The sequence below is a fragment of the Myotis myotis genome, unplaced genomic scaffold (genome assembly GCF_014108235.1).
Source record: "Myotis myotis isolate mMyoMyo1 unplaced genomic scaffold, mMyoMyo1.p scaffold_m19_p_3, whole genome shotgun sequence".
NCBI lineage: Eukaryota > Metazoa > Chordata > Mammalia > Chiroptera > Vespertilionidae > Myotis > Myotis myotis.
The window spans coordinates 179,428,512-179,448,883 of NW_023416335.1; the positions used below are offsets into that span (position 1 = coordinate 179,428,512).

Genomic DNA, 20,372 nt, shown 5'->3' on the forward strand with positions numbered 1-20,372 from the left:
GTAGGTACTTTTGTCATCCGCACACGATTTGCGGACGTGACTAGCACTAACCACTGCACATGAGACTGCTGACTGACTGGCTCACTCAACTCGTGCATGAATCGCACGTGCCTCCCCCCAGCTGCGTATTCCGTGGCCCCGCCTGCACCGCCTCTCCCATCGCCTGACCGACCGACACCCCCCACTTCTTCTAATGCCACTTCAAAATAGACTCGCCCAGGCTGAAAACCGACTTCTGCGCGTGGGCCACGAAGTTTCAATCACACTGTATGTGCGCGCCCGCATGTGGAAGAGCCACACTTAAGGGGCCAAAGAGCCGCATGTGGCTCGCGAGCCTTGGTTTGCTGACCACTGGCCTAGAGGAATGAAGGTACAGCAAGGAGGCCAGGTGCTTGAAGTTAGCAAAGGGAGAAGAAAAGATAGGTCAGACAGATAATGAGATGTATGTGGGAGGGTGTCAGATCACGCAGACCCTTACAGATCACTGTTAGGACTTTGGATTCTATTTGAGAGCAAGAGAAAGCCATTGCCCCATTTTGAGAGAGGAGTCATAGAATCTGACTTACATTTTAATGGCTTTTTCTGTTTTGAGAATAAGCCGTAGGAGGCCAAGAATGGAAGGGAGACTTGTTGAGAAGGCTCTATGATCAATTCTATTGACTTTTATATTGACAGGTTCCTTTGGTGGAAATGAAAGCTTATCGACAAATGGCCTTGCTAAGTTCTGCTTTTGCGTTCGGTTGGAGCAAGTGGAATATGCAGTGTGGTTCTGAAAAAGTTATATTTAAGGTAGAGTATGCAAAAACCCATAACACTACTTTGTCCTCCAAAAGAAAAGGTACTCAAAAGCTAAAAGAATATAGACTGTTTTCTCCTCTTGAAAAGGGGGTTGGGGGAATGACACTCAAAATGCAGTTTTAAAACCATTTTTTAAAATTTTGTCAAAAATATAAAGCTAAACTATGTGAAGGGTCATACCTGCATTGCCCATTATGGTACCAAATGCTCTTGATTTCAGACTAGAGTCCTTTTAACTCGTTATAGTAACTCCAGAACAAATGAAAGCCTTTAATGCGAATATGTATCAATGGTTCACGAACTCTCCAATTTAACTTTTTGGCACATTTGCTACTTACCTGATAAATTCTAAAAGCTGACTGATTAATGTTTGAGCATAAATTAGCCACCGTATTTATTTGTCTTGCTTACTGTGTTTCTCCCACTAGAACCTAAGCTCTTTGAGGACAATCATTAGTTACTGATTAATGTTTGGTTTGTTGTTATATTCCCAGCAACTAGAATAGTGTCTGGCACATGACAGTCCCTCAATAAATATTTGTTGATTCAATTAATACATGTTGGGGATTGAGTTGAGCCCATCAACTAATACTCTCCTGCCAATCTACTTCATCGGATTAACAGATTTCTCTAATTTTCTTTCTTTAGGTGAGTGAATGCCTCACTAAAGAACAGGAATGTATTCAGGATCCTACATGGACTCTTTTAATGTTTAGTGGCAACCGAGCACAAAGGCTCAAGATTGAGGAAGACAGTGAGGCATTCTCTGAGGCCCTGAAAGAGGAAACTGAGTTTCATTCCACTCTCTATCACATGATCAAGGATTTTGCTTCTCAAGAAGCAATGGAGAAAACCAAGGGCCCTGACAGCCAGTTTATTGACTCTGTGTGCCACATGCTACTCTGTATTAGAATATTCAGCTATTCTTAACCTCTACTGATAAACTTTATTCAGCGTGAAGAATCAAGCAACTTGAAGAAAAAAATCAGGTTATTTCCTCAATAAAATGTAGCAAGTGACTATATTTCAAACAGGCTCTTAAATAACCTAATCAGCATTTTACACTCAAATTTTATTTTGTAACATGTGGGGTTCTTTTCCTATGAACACTGGCCCACTGAGATTTAACGATGCTTTATTTCAACAAAAGTTAACAATATATATATAATATATCCGCCTCAATAAGCTCATTCAAAGGTCATGGGAAGGTAATCACAGAAAGAGGGAATTTAAAAATCTTAGTCATTCTGAGAACCTCTGGTTCCAGGCTCTCCTTTCCAAGCTAAATGTTACTCATTTACAAAATTCAGATACTGAAACTTTAAAAAAAAATCAAGATACATTAGGACGTCCTACAGTCACACTGGTGGTGGCCCGTTGTGTCGAAGTCTGGTAAATGGCCACAAGATATGTTCTAGAGACATCCAGGAGTCTCCATCCTGGGTGGGGGCGGCATCCACGGACTTCTGGAAAAATCTGCCTGTGAGGAAGCTTATCAAAGCTGCAAACAGTACAATCAACGCGACGGAAAGCCAGAGAGCCTTATTAGCCTTTCTGATGGAGGTCTTGAGATTTGTTGCCCAGGAAGCTATTGTGTCATAGCTATAAGGAAAATACAGATTCAGAATTTGGTCATCACAGTAATCCATTATTAGCAACACTTCTTTTGTCAACAATACCAGTCAAGTCATTGACCAGCACTGCTGTGTAATAAACGACATAATGTGATCTGTTGTCTTGGTTTGGGCCACAATCTGTCCCCTTTTATGATTGTCAGAATTAAAAAAATAACATGTTGTTATGGTGAGAATCTGAAAATGCTGTGATTCAGGCATCATTTAACTCCTAACAAGAACATACAACTATTTATCTCATTCAGGTAAGGCAGTGTGTTCCTACAGTGGAAACAATATTACTTATTGAGTAGAATAGAATATATGTGTATGAACATTTGTATAGATAGGTCATTTATTTCTCACCATACCTTAGCTGTTTGGTGTACTGATATTTAAACTCTTTTTAAAAATATATATATTTTATTGATTTTTTACAGAGAGGGAGAAGGATAGAGAGTTAGAAACATCAATGAGAGAGAAACATCGATCAGCTGCCTCCTGCACACTCCCTACTGGGTATTTGCTGGCAACCAAGGTACATGCCCTTGACTGGAATCAAACCTGGAACCCTTGAGTCCACCGGCTGACGCTCTATCCACTGAGCCAAACCAGTTGGGGCTAAACTCTATTTCTTTTAGAGACACCCACCCCAAAAGGTTATTTACAGCATCATTTAAGTCTTTGAAACTGTGCTAAACACTTTACATGTGGTAATTTATGTAATCGTGACCACAGAACAAGGACAAAGGTACTGGTATCACCCCTGTTTAATAGATAAAGAAATAGGTGCTCAGAAATGGGTGAACGTGCCCAGGCCACACAGCTCATTAGAGAGCTGGGCGTGGACCTAGGCCTCCTGACTGCAGGGCCAGGCTCCTTGCACGGGATGCTCCTGCCTGTTGTAACTCACAGGTTCAGCAATAACCCCTGCAGACCATTTGAAGTTTGTTATTCATCTTAAATTTAGCAGTTTGACAGGTCTTTAAATAAAGTAGTTTAATCCAGGGTAATACTATTAACCCTGCCTTGCCCTTCCCCATTCCACTGAAGTGATAGAATTTGGCAGGTAGACAACTTACATTGAAGAGACATCCCATTTCGATGGATTATTCCTCTTTTCAGAAAGACTTGGCTTTCTTGTCCTTTCTACTGTTTCTTCTCCAGGGGGCTCTGCATCGTCCTTAGTTCTGTAATAAGTGTTGTTGTTTTTTAAATATACAAAACTAAGAATAATGTGCTATGATTATAAAATATTGCTACATTTTACTGTATAAATAAAGATGCACACAAATATTTGTTTTACGTTAGAAATATTTGACAAATTTCTAGTTCTAAAAGCCAAATCACCAAGTTTATTTAACCATTTTGTTTTCACTAAGTATTCTTCTACCACGTGGACTGTAATAACCTATCTTAGTTGATTTTACTCTTTTCTCTGTAGGCTTTTTGATAAATGCTAAATTGGAGTAACATCAACGTGTTATTCTATTTCTCTAAAAATCTTAATTTTAAAACTTTATGAAAATATTCTCAGTGCAAAACTAGTTAAAATATGCTAGCAGTGTTTAGCGATCTGGCAAATGGCAACTGAATTGACTTTAAATAACTTCATATTATCTAGAGAGGGATGGCCTTACCCGAACAGAACCTTTCATTATTATGTTCACTGCTGAGTTCAAGCTCGTGATACCCTCACAATTGCCAAAGGGAACCGTCTCAAAGTGGTGGTGGTTGTTGTGTCAAAAAATACAGGGAATGTATGTGGTAGATTTTAGTTTAGTCTTAAAGGAAATAAACCAGAATCAACTGCATTCTTATAAGATTCTCAGTTTTAGTCTTTTGTTTGCAAAGACTTCGCAGTAAATATCATACTATACTAACAAAAAGCAAATAATACATTGTACTCTTTTGAAGGAAACTCTTGATCTTTTTTCTATCCCAGATCAGTAAATATCCACTATGGTAACTCTTAGAGTTTTCAGTACACGCAGCAGGCTCCGGGAGTATTTTAAAACACAGAGAACTTTAAAGGTAGGTCCTATGTCTTACTCATCTCTCTATTCCTTAGGACTGATGTAGTATCTGTCACACACTAGGCTCTCCAGGAACATGTATAACATGAACATAAAATCATTTCATTAACATCTCTGCAGATGAGGAAACTGAGACCAAGGAAGGTTAAAGCAATTTGTCCAAGGTCACCCAAAGACTTAGAGCAGCGGTTCTCAACCTGTAGGTCGCGACCCCTTTGGCGGTCAAATGACCCTTTCACGGGGGTCGCCTAAGACCATCCTGCATATCAGATATTTACATTATGATTCATAACAGTAGCAACATTACAGTTATGAAGTAGCAACAAAAATAACTTTATGGTTGGGTCACAACATGCAGAACTGTATTTAAAGGGCCAGAAGGTTGAGAACTACTGACTTAAAGGCATTTGTTCATGCTTCTCCTTCCTGCCCTCTTTCTTGTGCTATAGAAGTATATTTTATGTAACTTGCTAAATATAGAGTAGTCATGTAGAGTTTTATGTTTCTCCTACTCTTCATTTATGTAAAGGGAAGATATATATAATGCACATGTATTACATATATGCCTATGGTATATATATAATTCATGTAGTTTTTTAAAAACGATACACATTTCACTCCTGTGGCTTTTTATTCACCGCGCCCCCCCACCCCCACCCCATCCCTGATGGCCAGATAGCTGCCTATACAGAGAAAAAAATTATCTTTACAAATCTGGCAAATTACAGGGCCTTTTCTAACTTAAGACCGAAAACCTTGCAGTTCTGAGCCCTACAAGAGTGAATGCATTCACAAATAGCTTTTATATAGTGCTTTGCAGTTTATAAGTCTTAAACAATGAGTGAGCTTTTTGATGATGCAGCACTGATCTCCTCACAGAGTAAAAGTGATCCCCACTGTTTATGCCCAGCTCACATCAGGTTAACAAACACACGCTTCACCTACTTTAGCTCACATTTTTCTTCTTCACCGTCTGCCCAGGAATAGGTGCTGATAAACCGCTGTAATGAGGGACGGTGTTCACTCTGCTTTGACCCCAAAATACGCCTATACAAAGATGATCATATCCACTTGTCAAATCAAATACATCCATACCCATTATTAACTTATTTCCCACTACCTAACTCAATACAACAATTATACGTTCTAATTATTTTCTTGGCACTCGCATATTGCTTATTTAAAAAGATAATAAAACATTTCATTATACGGCAATATTTATAATTGTTCTGCTTATATCACTTATTTCAAACATTTACTTTAGCACAGTTAAAATTAGGAAAGTTCCCAAAGAGCAACCATATAATTACACTTACCAACTGCATGACCTCCTACTGAATCGGTCATTGTTTTCCATCCCAGCCACCTTTAAAGTTCAGGTGTTAAAGAAATGATAAAATAGGAATTTAATGAAATATTTTTGTATATTTTTCTTCTATGAAAATGAATTTGCTGTTTGAGAACATTTAGAAACTTGCTCACCGTTGCTGCATTGCCAATATTTCTGGGTAGAGAGGCAATCGTTACTCTTCGAAGAGAAGATGGCTATTCAAAGGGGGGAAACAAACATTTAGAAAGTTCTTACTGTTTTATTCTTATATGCAACACTGATGAATATCTTTGTACATACACATCCATGCACTTGACTACTGAGCTAAACAGTAAGCATTTTAAAAAGGATTTTGTTATGAGCAAATTGCCTTCCAGAAATATTCTACTTATTTACATTCACCTTCCCCAACATTGGGTGAGTCTGATTTTTGCCAATCAAATCGAGTATAAGCTTTCTCGTTTAGGTTTGCATTAATTTGACTTGCAAAATATTCAACACTTTTTTTCTATGTTAAATAACCATCTAAGAGCCACCTGTTTATGATCTCTGCCCATATTAATTTTGTTCATGATATTTCGGGCAGAAAATGTTTTCATTGTTAATACAGCCAATGCTCTTCATCTCTTCCTCTCTTTTGTTACCATTTCTTTTAGAAAGATTTTTCCCTACTAAGAGGAGCTATATTTTAGCTTTTTAAAAATTGTTTCATTTTTTCCACTTAATGCATTTAAGGATGGGCATATTACTTTAATGAATGGGTGTGTTTTTAGACTGACCTTGAGATTAGCCCAGAAAAAAAAATGTTATATAGTATTATGTGGTTCTTAAAGTTTGAGTAAGTACAGCTTCAGGAAATAAAAATATTTTAAATGTAGGAAATAAAGTTTTATGTGAATCCTTTTCTTAAACCATTATCCCTAAATTATTTTCATAGGTTAGTTGAGCATCAAGAATATCAACCTGTGGTCCATGAAACCTGGGTTCAAATCATGGTTCTACCACTACATATATCACAACTAATCACTGAACTTTTGTGCTTCTCTTTTTCCTCATGAGCGGAAAAGAGATTTGGATGAAATGATTTTAGAGTCACTTGCTCAAAAATCCTATCACTAAATCCTGAGCAATCCTGATTTTCAAACTCCCTAATTTTTAGTTAGGCATACAGCCTCCAGAATAAAAAACTGTATTTCCAGTCTTATTTGCAACTAAAGTGAAAAGGGAAATGTTTTCCGGGACTTCTAGGAAGTTATTTTTAATAAAGGGCGAGGGAATACCTGTCTTTCCTTTTTCTTGGAATGTGCCTGGGTGTAATGACCAGGACTTGGTGCCTGGGACTGCAGGGGCCTCTCACACCATAGTGTGGAACCAAAGGGCTGAGTGAATGAAGCAGCGAGTGAGGAGGAGACTGGCCCTGTGGATTTTGTGAAGCTACTTTGCTTTTGTTGGACTTCCATTTCCAATTCCCATTTTACATGAGAGACACTATTGTTTACAGCTTCCTTCTCACCACCAAACTTAATTGATAAACCAGCATAACAAGAAATGTAAAAGCATACACTTAAGCAAATATACACACACGTGCATACATGTGAATTACAATAATTGTTTTACGATCTACATTCAACGCTATGTTGCTTCAAATATTTAAAAACCAACCCCCTATAATATTTGATAGACATCTTTAAAGTGAATCAGTAGGTGAATCATTAATTACCTTGGAGTTTAGAGAAGCTGAGCGTTTTTTCACTTGACAGTCATCTGAAGGAAAAACATTTGCACATTTTAGAAACTACCTCTGTAATTTCTGTTAATGCAGTGGTCTTAATTCTTTACAAAGAAAAACAATGGTCAGAAAATACTTAAGATCCTGAAGACTGCTGATGTTATATTTGGTTATTGTTTATTCGGTGACTCATAAAAAATGACCATCTTAACCAAAAGAAAATAGCCCTCTCTGTTACTACATATGTTCAGAATGCTGACCTAGCACATAGTAGGTACTAAATGAATATCTTCTGAATAAATGAACCCAAAATTACAGATAGGAGATACCAAGTATGGTTACTTTTCTTGAAGAAGGAATAGAACATTAAGAATTCTCAGAAGTTCATACTGCTTATTTAACAGAAACTATTATAAGATTTATGCCGAAACCGGTTTGGCTCAGTGGATAGAGCGTCGGCCTGCGGACTGAAAGGTCCCAGGTTCGATTCCGGTCAGGGGCATGTACCTGGGTTGCGGGCATATCCCCAGTGGGGGATGTGCGGGAGGCGGCTGATCGATGTTTCTCTCTCATCGATGTTTCTAACTCTCTATCTCTCTCCCTTCCTCTCTGTAAAAAATCAATATATATATATATATATATGATTTATATACTAGTAAACCTTATATTAAGATATTTTCCATGGCCTTACATGTGTCTCTATTTTTCATTCATTAGTCAGCTTTACTATGCTAGTGTTAGTCCTTCTCTGAGGAATACAAAACCATGGTTGATGAGAACATTCATAGTTGTTCTGTCTTACTTTGTGTGGAGAAAGAACCAATTTTAACATATCCTAAGTAGGAGAACACTAGGGTCAACTTAATGGGTTGGATTATATATATTCTCTGATCTCATCAATTTAAATTTATTCAATGAATTTTTTAAAAATATGTTTTTATCGATTCTAGAAAGGGGAAGGGAGAAGGTGAGAGAGGGAGAAACTCTGATGAGAGAGAAACATCATTGATTGGCTGCTTCCTGCACACCCCTCACTGGGGATTGAGCCCGCAACCCAGGCATGTGTCCTGACCAGGAATCAAACCAGCAACCTTTCGGTGCATGGGATGGTTTTCAATCCACTGAGCCACACCATTCTGGGTGGGTTTAATGATTTTTTTTAAATGTTATTATCAAAGAATCTTTGTCTCCCAGCCTGTTATCTAACTGACATCCTACTTTTGACTATGCAGATGACAGGAATGAGTTCTTCTTTTACTATAACTTTAACCTAAGGGTCTTATATTTAAGACCTAACAAGAAGTAGTAAGAGAGAGAATGAAAGAGGTGAATGTCAGGAAATCATAACTGGCACATCTTTATCTTAAATTTGTATTACCTTCATCTTCCAGAGGGTTAAAAGACCTTTCATTTTGCAAAAGAACCTGTTTCAGTTCTTCTAATTCAGCGTGTTCTTTGGCATACATTCTCTTCAGGTTTTCTACGTGCTGAATCATTACTTCAACTGCTTTGCTAACTCGGCTTTCCTAGTAGAAAAAAAAAAGAAACACATTTATATTGAAAATATTACCCAGTTAAAAGATGGTGATTAGAAACATGCATTTATCTTTATCCCTAAATCCCACTAAAATGGCAATAAAGGTATTTCTATTTAAAAAAGGCCTGAGTCCACCAGGGCAAATAAAAGAGAAGATATAATAGCAATACAAATTTGAAAGCCTGCTAGGACGACTCTTGGTAAATGACTAAGATGTGAAAAAGCTGAACCCTAAAATAAGCAGTAAGAAAAGCCTAGAAGCAGCCTAGGAAAGTGCTAAAGGATCAGGGGATAGTGGCATCTCTGGAATTAAGCTCCAAGGTGGAAATGTGAACAGAAGAGATGGCTGAAAATCCATGTAAAAAGTGATTAGACCCACAGATGCCCTCCCTTACTCAAGCCAGCCGAGCAACTACCCTTCCACCACTTTGGTGAAAAACTACGCAGATTGAATAAAGAGGGTCTGTGGGTCAGGTAGGAAGAGATCGTTGATGGTGGCTCATCCTGAAACAAATGGTTGTAAGTAAAAGTCTGCATACATGCTGAATAATGAGATCCCTAGCCTTATTCTCCCTTCAAGCTCCCAAACTCTGGTAGCCAGGTTTATACCTCAAGGCAGGCAGCTAGAAGATCTTTCTCCAAGGAATCTAACATCCTAAGATGAAGGTCCTAAAACTGCTGACAGTAAGAGCATTCCAACGAAACACCTAGCTTGCGTGAAGCTCAGGGCCAACAAGAACCCTCCCCACTCAACATACACAGAGCTCCCAATCAGCTGTATAATGGTCCTTTAGATGTTGGAGGAAAGCCTCTAGCACAAAAGAAGAACATAAAAACAGAAAAAAGCAAGCTGGAGGAAACAAACCAGAGAAAAACAAAAACTTCAAGGAAACAACCAATATCTTCAGAGTTACAAATTATTATTGCATCTATGAAATAAGAATAAGGTATTAGTTAAAAGCATTCTGAAAACAGAGAGACTGAAATTTAAAAATATGACAAAAATTTTTTTTTATAGGAGAAGACAGGGAGGAGATGATGATGGTTTAAGGAGAAAGTGTGAAGTTGATATTTAGAAGAGAGGGAGGGTGAATCATGGGAGGCCCTAGGGACCCACATGAGGTTTGTGATAATGAATTTCAAGAGAGCTAGTCAGTATATAGGTGTGATGTTTTCTATCTATGCAGGTATGAGCAGGTGGGGAAGTGGATTTAAAAAGCATTGTAGATTTTCTAAATGAGTAAAATAAAACAAGAAAGGGAAAAGTGTTGAGGGGTTTATGCAAAGAAGTGAATATTGCGTTTGTGGAATTTAAGCTTGGTCAGGAGAAAAGAGAAGCCAACAGCAAGGTGAGAATCTGTGAAAAGATGCAAGGGAGCAGATCGATAGAAGAACTAAATATTCATCTTCACAGGGGAACATCAACACATATCTAAAAACTGAAAAGAAATCACTAAGTAACAGAATATGCATGTTAGAGGTATAGATAAAACAAAACAAAAAAACCCTCAAAGAGTTGAAAGCTATATCTCTTGAATGTGGAAAATCCTATCTACTAAAGAGGGAATATGCTAATTGACCCTCATGCTGTCGCAAAGATGGTGGCACCCACAGCCAATAAAGAGGGAATATGCTAATTGACTGCCCCACCCTCAAATATGGCGGTGCCCACAGCCAATAAGGCAGGAATATGCCAATTAGCTGCCCCACCCTCAAAGATGGCAGCACCCACAGCCACAAGATGGCCAGCAGGGGAGGCAGTTGGGGGAGGGACCAGGCCTGCAGGGGATGGCAGTTGGGGGCAACCAGGCCAGCATGGGAGGGCAGTTGCGGGCAATCGGGCCAGCAGGGGAGCAGTTAGGTGTCGATCAGGCTGGCAGGGGAGTGGTTAGGAGGTGATCAGGCTGGCAGGCAGAAGCGGTTAGGGGCAATTAGTCAGGCAGGCAGGTGAACGGTTGGGAGCCAGCAGTCCCGGATTGTGAGAGGGATGTCCAACTGCCGTTTTAGGCTAGATCCCATAGGGCCTAAACTGCTGACAGTAAGAGCACTCCATAGGGATTGGGCCTAAAACAGCAGTCGGACATCCCCCAAGGGGTCCCAGATAGGAGAGGGTGTAGGCTGGGCTGAGGGACACCACCCCCCCCCCCCGCACAAATTTCGTGCACTGAGCCTCTAGTGGGATAATAAGCCTTTATAGAACTACTTAACTTTTTATTTTTTAAATATGTTTTGTTTTAGAGAGAGAGGAAGGGAGAGGGAGAGAGAGAAACATCGATGAGAGAGAAACATCTACATTAATTGGCTGCCCCCTGCATACATCCTGCTGGGGATCGAGCCAGCAACCCAGGCATATGCCCTGGGTAGGGAGTCAAACCTATGACCTCTTGGGGCATGGGTCGGTGCTCAACCACTGAGCCACACTGGCCAGGAAAACTACTTAACTTTTTAAAACTATGTATACATAACTTTAATAAAAATAAAATATTATTATATAGTGAGGGGATAAAAAGCAAGTAGAATATTAAAAGTGTATAACAAATGATCAAACTAAAACTCTCTCTACACTTAAATTTCTCTTTCTTAGAAAAATATATTTTACCAAATTTGTTTAGGTATAGATTACAAAAATTAAAGTCTTCCCACAAAGAAAATTTGAAATTCTACTTCTCTATGAATAAGTGTGCAAAGCTGCATATCTGAGGATATTTATTATAGTAGTGTTTACAAGAGCAAAATATCAAGTATATTCTGAAATGACTAAATATAGGAAAAATAATTTATGATCTATTCAACCAATACCATAAAATAATGTCACTTATGGATTTATACCACACAGAAAGCTATCTGTGCTATATGTTGAGTGAAAAAGAAGCAGATTATAACACTGTATGAAGGCAGTGTCTACAAAACTATAACAACATTTTTATAATGACTGTCACTGGCTAATACTATTATGAGAGATTCTATTTTACATTTTTATTCACATATGCCATTTTTCATTCTTCTGTATTAAAGATATATGTCTTGTACAATAAAGAGTTTTCTAAAACTTATTCTTAGAAATATAATCTATAATTTCAGGGAAAATAATCATTTTAGTAATTTCATTATAACTACAGAAATAGAGAAAGATTACCTGATTAATGGCTCCCAACATCTCAGCCCTACTGGCCACTCGTAATGTGCACTGGCTGAGGAACGTTATACTGTTCTCCAGCTTCTTGATGATCTCCTGGGCCTGGTTGTCATCTTCACAAAGAGGTGTTAACAACTGCACAGAAAGCAAGGCATTAGGAAGCATCCAACCCCCAAATCCAGCAAGCGATTCTAGCGCTATATTGTAAGTGCAGACAGCAGTCAAATCTCAATTTTCTTGGTGGAGAATGAAAAGCACTGCTAAGACCAATAATGAAAGATACTGAAATATTAATACCTTTATTGGTTATCAAGTAGGCCTATGCAGGGCCTCACAAAGCCTTCTATATCTATTCTTGATCCCTTCATCTCAAATTTGCCCCACCTTTATGTGTATTTATATTTTTCTTCTACAATGGAATGGGCGTAATTGGTAATATTAAGAAATATGCTTATAAACGAGTTGAATATATTATTGAGGAGCTTAGTTTGAACTTTTTTAAGAAAAGTAATGAAAATATACTGAAATTAGGTATGGTTCTGACTACTACACTTGCTCTTCCATTGGTGACAAAGTGACTGGGCTGATTATGTGGGTATGCCTTCATTGCCATATGAATATTTCTCTCCAACCTGCGCCCTTCATGCAAAATGATGGCCTGCCCTTGGAGGATCATCCTTCTCATTGAGGTGGGGACAGAATTAAGAGAACAGCGAGTTTGGAAGCAAACAAGCTACTGCTCCCTAGCTGTGTGATCATGAGCATATTTTGAAGACTTGCCCCAATCTAAAACACCATACACTTTGTATAGCAAAAAAAGAAAAAGTTCTACCAATAAAATTATAAGGTAATATTGACTGTAAATTGCACCCTAATTATAGAAAGGTTATAGTGTCAAACTTTCTGATTTACTTTTTCCTCATCTGTCAGGAAAAGACAATTCTATCTCCTTTCCAGGAATACTGTGACATGAGAGGTAATAGATGCCAGTTGTTTGCTACACAGTAGATGTTCAATGAATGGCAGACACTTCTGAAGCAGACAGACATGTATGAGTTGCTAATCAATTGGAATAGCCATTATCAAACACACAATTTCCTTGATAGTTTAAAAAACCACCTTAATTGTAAAGGGGAGAGCATATATTAGTTCTCAGCCAAAGGAAATGGTTTAAGAAAACTGAATTGTGAAGAAATAGACTATTTGAATAAATCAATAACTAGTAAGGAGATTGAAAGAGTTATCAAAAATACCCCAACAAAACAAAGTCCAGTACCAGGCTTTACTGGAGAATTCTACCAAACAACTAAAGAATTAACACCAATCCTTCTGAAATTCTTCCTAAAAATTAAAGAGGAGGGAATACTTGCAAGACATTTCTTTGTAGCCAGTATTATTACACTGATACCAAAACCGGACTACAAGAAAATTACAGACCATTATCCATTATGAATACTTATATAAACATTCTCAACAAAATATTAGCAAACTGAATTCAATAGCACATTAAAAGTTCTGTACCTATGGCCAAGTAAGATTGGTTCTTGGAATTAAGGATGGTTTCACATATACAAATCAATTGATGCAATAAACCACATTAAGAGATTAAAAGATAAAGCCACCTCATCATCTAAATCATTGCAGAAAAATATTTGACAAGATTTAACACCCTTCATACCAGTAATAAAAACATTCAAAAAACTAGAAATAGAAGGAAACTACCTCAGTATAATAGAGGGCATAGATGAAAAGCCATCAGCTAACAATATTTAATGGTGAAAGACAAAATTTTTTCTATAAGATCAGGAACAAGGCAAGATGCCTACTCTCACCACTTCCATGCAGTTTAGTACTGGAAGTCCTTGCCAGAGCAATTAGGCAAGTGAAAGAAATAAAATGCCACATTGGAGAGGAAGAAGTAAAATTATCTCTGTTATATAACCCCAAAGATTCCACAAAAGACTGTTAGAATAAATGAATTTAACAAAGTCATAGGATACAAATCAACATACAAAAATGAATTGCATTTATATACACTAACAATGAACCATAAAAAATGAAATTAAGAAAACAATTTCATTTGCAATAGCACCACAGAAAATAAAATACTTAGGAATAAATCAAGGAGGTAAAGATTTGTACACTAAAAACTATAAAACACTGCTGAAAGAAACTAAAGACACATACAACAAGGGAATGACATCCTGTGTCATATGTTGGAAGACTTCAATTCATATATATATAAAAGTCAAAAGGTATACAGTGAAAAAAAAAAAAAAGATGCCCATACCACCCAAATCAGTCTACAGATTTAATGCAATCTCTATTAAAACGTCAATGGAATTTTTTGCAGAAATAGAAAAATTCATCCAAAATTCATCTGGAATCTCAAAAGACCCCCAAATAGCCAAAACAACTTAAAAAAAAAAAAAGGAACAAACTTGGAGGATTCGTACTTCCTACTTTCAAAACATTACAAAGCCACAGTAATCAAAAGTGTACTGGCACAAAGACAGACATATAGATCAATGGAACAGAATAGAGTGCCCAGAAATAAACCTATGCATATCAGGTCAAATTATCTTTGGCAGTGGTGCCAAGAGTACACAATGAGGAACAGGCTTGTCTCTTCAACAAATGATGTTGGAAAAACTGAATAGCCACATGCAAAAGAGTGAATTGGAACTCTCATCTTATATCATATATAAAAATCAACTCAAAATGGATTAAAAAACCAAAACTATGTAACTCCAGAAGAAAATATAGGATAAAGCTTAATGACGTTGGATTTGGCAATGACTGCTTGGATATGACACCAAAAGCACAGGCAATAAAAACAAAAATAGACCAATAGTAATACAGCAAACTTAAAAACTTTTGTGCATCAAAGGACAGAGTGAAAAGGCAACCAATGGAATAAGAGAAAGTATTTGCAAATCACACATCTTACTGAAAAGTTGACAAAGGACCTAAATAGACATTTTGCTCCAAAGATGATACACAAATGGCCAACAAGCATATGAAAAGATGCTCAACAAACCTAATCATCAGGGAAAGGCAAATAGAAAACCACAATGAGATACTACCTTTCACCCATTAGGATGGTTACCATGGAGAAAAAAAAATCAGAAAAGAACCTGTTGGCTAGGATGTGGGAAGAGCTCAGGAGATTTATCTCAGTGCAGTGGCAGATGCAATGGCGTGAGCGCACTCCGCCTATACAAGCTTCCTCGGCACACCGGGAAGTGGCAGCGCCGGCCTGAGCAAGCCCCCTAGAGCCCCTACATAGTACCCTGATCTTTCCTACCATTGGTTGCCCTAAGGATGGTGTAAACTTCTGATTGGTCTGGAATGTTATATATGTCCCTGTACTTAAACAATAAAGTTCAGACTGCGTCTTGAACCGGTCTCCGGAGTCAGGCATGCTTCGTTAGGACTCCGTCGGCCTCACCCCCGCGGGACCCCCTGCCTCACTAGGATGTGAAGAAATTGAAACCTTTGTGCACTGTTAATAGGATTGTAAAATAGTGTAACCACTATGCAAAACAGTATGGTTGCTCCTCAAAAAAAAACCCACATAAAACTAGAACTCCATATGATCCAGCAATCCCACTTCTGGGAATATTTCTAAAATAACTGAAAGCAGGGTTCTCAAAGAAATATTTGCACACCCTGTTCATAGCAGCAATGTCCACAATAGACAAGAGGTAGAAGCAAGTAAAATGTCCATCAATAAATGAAGAAACAAAATGTGGTATATACACAAATAGAACATTTTATTCAGCCTTAGGAAAAAAGGAAACCCCATCATATGCCACAACATGAATTAACTTTGAAGATAGTATGCTAAGTGAAAGAAGTCAGTTACAAAAAGACAAGGACTGTATGGTTCCACTTATATGAGGTAACTAAATTAGTCAAATTCATAGAAACAGACAGTAGAATGGTGGTTACTAGGGCTGTGAAGAGGGGGAAGGGAGAGCTGAACATCTGTTCACAACAATGTAAATATAGGTAACACTACGGAACTGTACACTTAAAATGGTTAACATGGTAAATTTTGCTAGGTGTCTTTTACCACAATAAAAAATACAGAGTATGGTTCCTAAACTTTTATTTTTCTTTCCCACAATTAGCCCTCTTAGTTTCCCAACCCATCTCTATATTTATTGTGACTTCCCAAAATGGAAGAATAGTAGTTACACTGCTCTGTAACCTTACAGAGGGCTCTCTGGCTTTTTAGTTAATTAGATGGAAATAGACTTTTGATTATTTTCTTTGAATATTAAAATTGATATGATCTCCTATTTCTCAGTTTTCTGTCTGATAACTTTTCTGCCTGAAATCTATTTGAAAATATAGAATGAAGTCAGAGAACTCATACGACTAACTTAAAAGGCATTTATTGTTTATTTCTTATTCTCTCCGATTAGTGAATCTTTTTTATTTTACCCTGATTCTGAATTCTTACCTCCTCTTAATTCACACTGAGAGTGCTTGGTACTTGGTGTCAGTTTCAGTCAAATCAGTAAACTTATATGCAATTTTAAAAACATTGCACAGTCCCCAAATGTTGTAATTCTTACCTCCAACAGCTTCACACAGTTAGTGATTTCTTTCTTCAAATTTTCTTCTGCCAAGTCACGGGTTCTTTCTTCAAGCTTCAGTCTTTTCTCTAAGGTGAACCAGTCACACTTAAATCCCAAAGATAATCTGAGAAATTCGGCCTGTTGTCAAATTAACATGAAGGTCAAGGGAGAAAATTGGATGTAGTCAAATATCTAGTTTAATACTGAATTATACCGAGGCATTTCTTTCTCTTCTCAGCAACATAGCGTTGACACGCATAGACTTGACCTGCACTTTGTCATCACCAAATGTATGGCAGCTGTGCAAAAGTGTGAAGCGACTATACGCAAATGAGCCTGAAACACTTTTTAAACATTAAAATAAAAAAACATTTACTTTAAACTCACCTCTACCTCCTTCTCATTTGCAGAAGTGCTGTAGGATAAGACAAAGAACTTATTCAAACACAGTTCAACAGAAAAGCAAAAAACGTTAGCAGGCTATGTGAAGAAGAGCTTACTTGTCGCTTTGTTTAAAGTTAACCAATTTCACAGTGGTTACAGGAGGAGAGGAAACGGCAGCGTCTATTAAAAGACAGTCAGATATTATTTGGTTAAAAAGGCTTATTAACAGCAACAGCTAAAGGCACATTCAATAAAATGTTATGTCCTCTCATCACTAAACAAAGGCGTTTCACTGAAATATGTCTGAGATGATAGCTAGCTAATAATGCATTTGCTGAAACATAGCATAATGTTATGCTATGCTACTCATTCGGCATGTGAATGAATAGTCTTTGACTCAAGAGACAGCTCAATTTTTTCTCTTTGCATTTGAATGTTGTTTGACTTGATCCTGTGGCTAAATGCATACCTTCCTCTGGTGCCCTGGTTCTTTCATAGCAAAGTGAGAATAGCAGCAGCAAGAGTAATAGTGATTGTAGTACTAGTAGTAAGAATAATAATAGTGTAATAATAATAATAATAACAATACTGATACTGTTAACAATAACATCAACAATACACATGGTCTCAACCATTCAATCACAGGTTTACTACATGCCAGTTCCACGCAAAGCTCGTTATCTGTACTAGTGACACTCTTAACGACAACTTCACAAAGAGGAGAAGTATCAACTTCATCAGGCCATTTACAAAATAAGGATGATATTATTGTTCTATACTAGCTAACTTTTATGGAAACTTCTCTGCCTAACACTTTCCTAAGTGCTTCAAACATAATTTATTCAATCCTCACAGTAAAACGTCTGTGATAGATACTGTTATTATCTGCAGTTCACAGACTAGGAAACCGAATCACAGCTTACCTACCACACATAGGTATTTGGGAGACCTAAATAAAACTATGTACATAAAGAATTTAGCACATAGAATGTTCTCCATAAAGGGTAACATCTTTTTACTCATCTTTTCCATTTTGCAGATGAGAAAATTAAGACTCAAATTACATAACTTCCCAAAGTCAAAGCTAGTCAGAGACTGACCCAGTATAGAGTCTGCATGACCACAAAGCCTGAATTCTGCCCACTACTCCCTCCTATTAAAGGTGAAATGGGGAGGGAAGCTTAGAGCACTTGTTCTTTAAATACTGACTCATGAACTTGGAGAATTTACTCCCAACATTGGCATGGTTCTTAGTTCACAACAGGGCAGTAGTCCTCTGGGGTCTAACAATCAGTGGCAACATTAATGTGACTTTTTGAAAACAATACAAACGGAATCAAGAATCAGTTCTATTGGCTAATTTTATCTAGTGATGCACAATTTGTAGATGCCACATCTGTACTCAGAAAGACTTCACCCATAAAAATGCCAGCAGGGAAAAAAAGTTCACATGGGGGTTCAGAGAGAACATGCCTTACCTCCTGTGACACATTCTTTTCTAGGCTCATTTATTGTTTTGGTTTTCTCTTTGGCTTCCTAAAATCATAAAGAGATTTTATTGTTGTACATCGAGTGGATATCCTTTATAACCAACTTCCTGTCCTCCCCTAACCCTCCCTGGTCAAAACACTAAAAACAAACAACAAACTGTCCTAGGGTTAAAGAAGAAACAGGACTGGCCCCAGGGGGGTTTCCAATCTAGTTGCAGCACGAAGGACAGAAATATATGAAAAGCTGCAAACAGGATACAAGTTACCACTAAGCAAACTAGGATGAATGGCTAAATAAATGGGATCTAGATAAGTAGGTGCATGGCAGAGGAGGAAGAGAGACGCCATGGCAGAGTAGCATGGAAAGTCTCTGCTGACACGCAACATGCGGAAGCCTGATGGAGTGGTAGGATCGGATGGATGAAGAGGGAAAGGGGGGTGGGGTGTTCTAGGACTATCGCATGCAATGGGTTATTGGAGAAACTGTGGCAAAAATAACGGCCAAGATGGTGCTGTTCGGCTTTTACTCCATATGAAATTACTTGGAGGTCACTGATCACCTCTCTTACAAATGTATCTATACAACAAGAATCTCCATAATAAGAGGGTTATATTGCACTGCCTGGGCAATCTGATAGGAAAGCTGTAGGTATACAATCATTTTATGATAATAATTACTCAACATTCTTAGAAATTTTCCATAAAAATGAGTCTAAGTCAAATTTCCTTCGTAGAGCCACTGATAACCGTATCATGTAATTTGAAGGCAGTTGAAACTAAGACCGATAAAATGTAACAATTGCAACACTACAGGTAAAGCACTGGATCGTTCTTGTCAACATTAAAATATTCTTGCCAAAACCGGTTTGGCTCAGTGGATAGAGCATCGGCCTGTGGACTGAAAGGTCCCAGGTTCGATTCCGGTCAAGGGCATGTACCTGGGTTGTGGGCACATCCCCAGTAGGAGGTGTGCAGGAAGCAGCTGATCGATGTTTCTCTCTCATCGATGTTTCTAACTATCTCTCTCCCTTCCTCTCTGTAAAAAATCAATAAAATATATTTTTAAAAAAACACATTAAAATATTCTTAAGTTTTTTGAATCCTCATTCAACCCCGTGACCACTTCCAGCTATGGCATTTTCTCCCTCTCCTGACCTTCATGGCCACGCTGTGGGAGGAGTTGTCCATGGTTGAGTTTCCAGTTCTTTGTGTCCCATTAGTCAACAACAAACTACTCTGCTCCTATACCCAACACACCAAGAAAACTGCTCTCTCAGTTATCAGTGAAGTCCCTACTGCCAAATCCAAAGGATATTCTCCAGCCTTTGTCTTACTTGCCTTCACTGTGGCATCTAAGACAATCCATTACCCTTTCTTTTTTGAAGATGTCTCTTCCCTTGGGTCTGCTCTCCCAACACCTCCCCATCACTACAACACCTTCTCCTCAGGCTCCTCTGCATTGCCTTCTCATATTAGAAAATGGAATCATTGAGAGTTAATTACCCTCAGTGCTCGTTTCCTGACTGCCAAATCCTTGGGAGATCTTATCCACAGACTTGGTTCTTTGCTGATAACTCACAAATGTGTATCTGCTTCTAAAAGTCCCATTGGCAAGTTTAAGAAAATGGGTTTATACTAGTAGTCACATATGAAATCTCCTTACAAACTATTGATGTCTCACATCGGCCTGAAACTTTATTTCCAACTGATCTTATTTTCCCCCACAAATT

General features: G+C 38.0%; 2 protein-coding genes across 10 annotated transcripts in view; one reads left to right on the top strand and one right to left on the bottom strand.

Annotated features, from left to right (window-relative positions):
- The window catches only part of CFAP94 (cilia and flagella associated protein 94), a 56,717-nt gene extending 54,956 nt beyond the window's left edge, over positions 1–1,761 (top strand). For both annotated transcript variants that reach the window (XM_036299222.1, XM_036299223.1), the window contains 2 exons: positions 676–789; positions 1,447–1,761. In XM_036299222.1, coding sequence (XP_036155115.1) covers positions 676–789; positions 1,447–1,728 — 396 coding nt within the window. In that variant the 3' untranslated portion in view covers positions 1,729–1,761. The remainder of the gene's footprint in view (positions 1–675; positions 790–1,446) is intronic.
- An 88-nt stretch (positions 1,762–1,849) lies between these two features.
- IRAG2 (inositol 1,4,5-triphosphate receptor associated 2) overlaps positions 1,850–20,372 on the bottom strand; it is a 52,225-nt gene continuing 33,702 nt past the window's right edge. For all 8 annotated transcript variants that reach the window (XM_036299228.1, XM_036299227.1, XM_036299225.1 and 5 more), the window contains 12 exons: positions 18,631–18,688; positions 17,269–17,332; positions 17,156–17,183; positions 16,766–16,906; positions 12,180–12,314; positions 8,885–9,032; positions 7,498–7,541; positions 5,930–5,992; positions 5,764–5,813; positions 5,393–5,494; positions 3,494–3,601; positions 1,850–2,400 (listed from right to left, as the gene is read on the bottom strand). In XM_036299228.1, the coding sequence (XP_036155121.1) occupies positions 2,157–2,400; positions 3,494–3,601; positions 5,393–5,494; positions 5,764–5,813; positions 5,930–5,992; positions 7,498–7,541; positions 8,885–9,032; positions 12,180–12,314; positions 16,766–16,906; positions 17,156–17,183; positions 17,269–17,332; positions 18,631–18,688 (1,185 nt within the window). In that variant the 3' untranslated portion in view covers positions 1,850–2,156. The remainder of the gene's footprint in view (positions 2,401–3,493; positions 3,602–5,392; positions 5,495–5,763; positions 5,814–5,929; positions 5,993–7,497; positions 7,542–8,884; positions 9,033–12,179; positions 12,315–16,765; positions 16,907–17,155; positions 17,184–17,268; positions 17,333–18,630; positions 18,689–20,372) is intronic.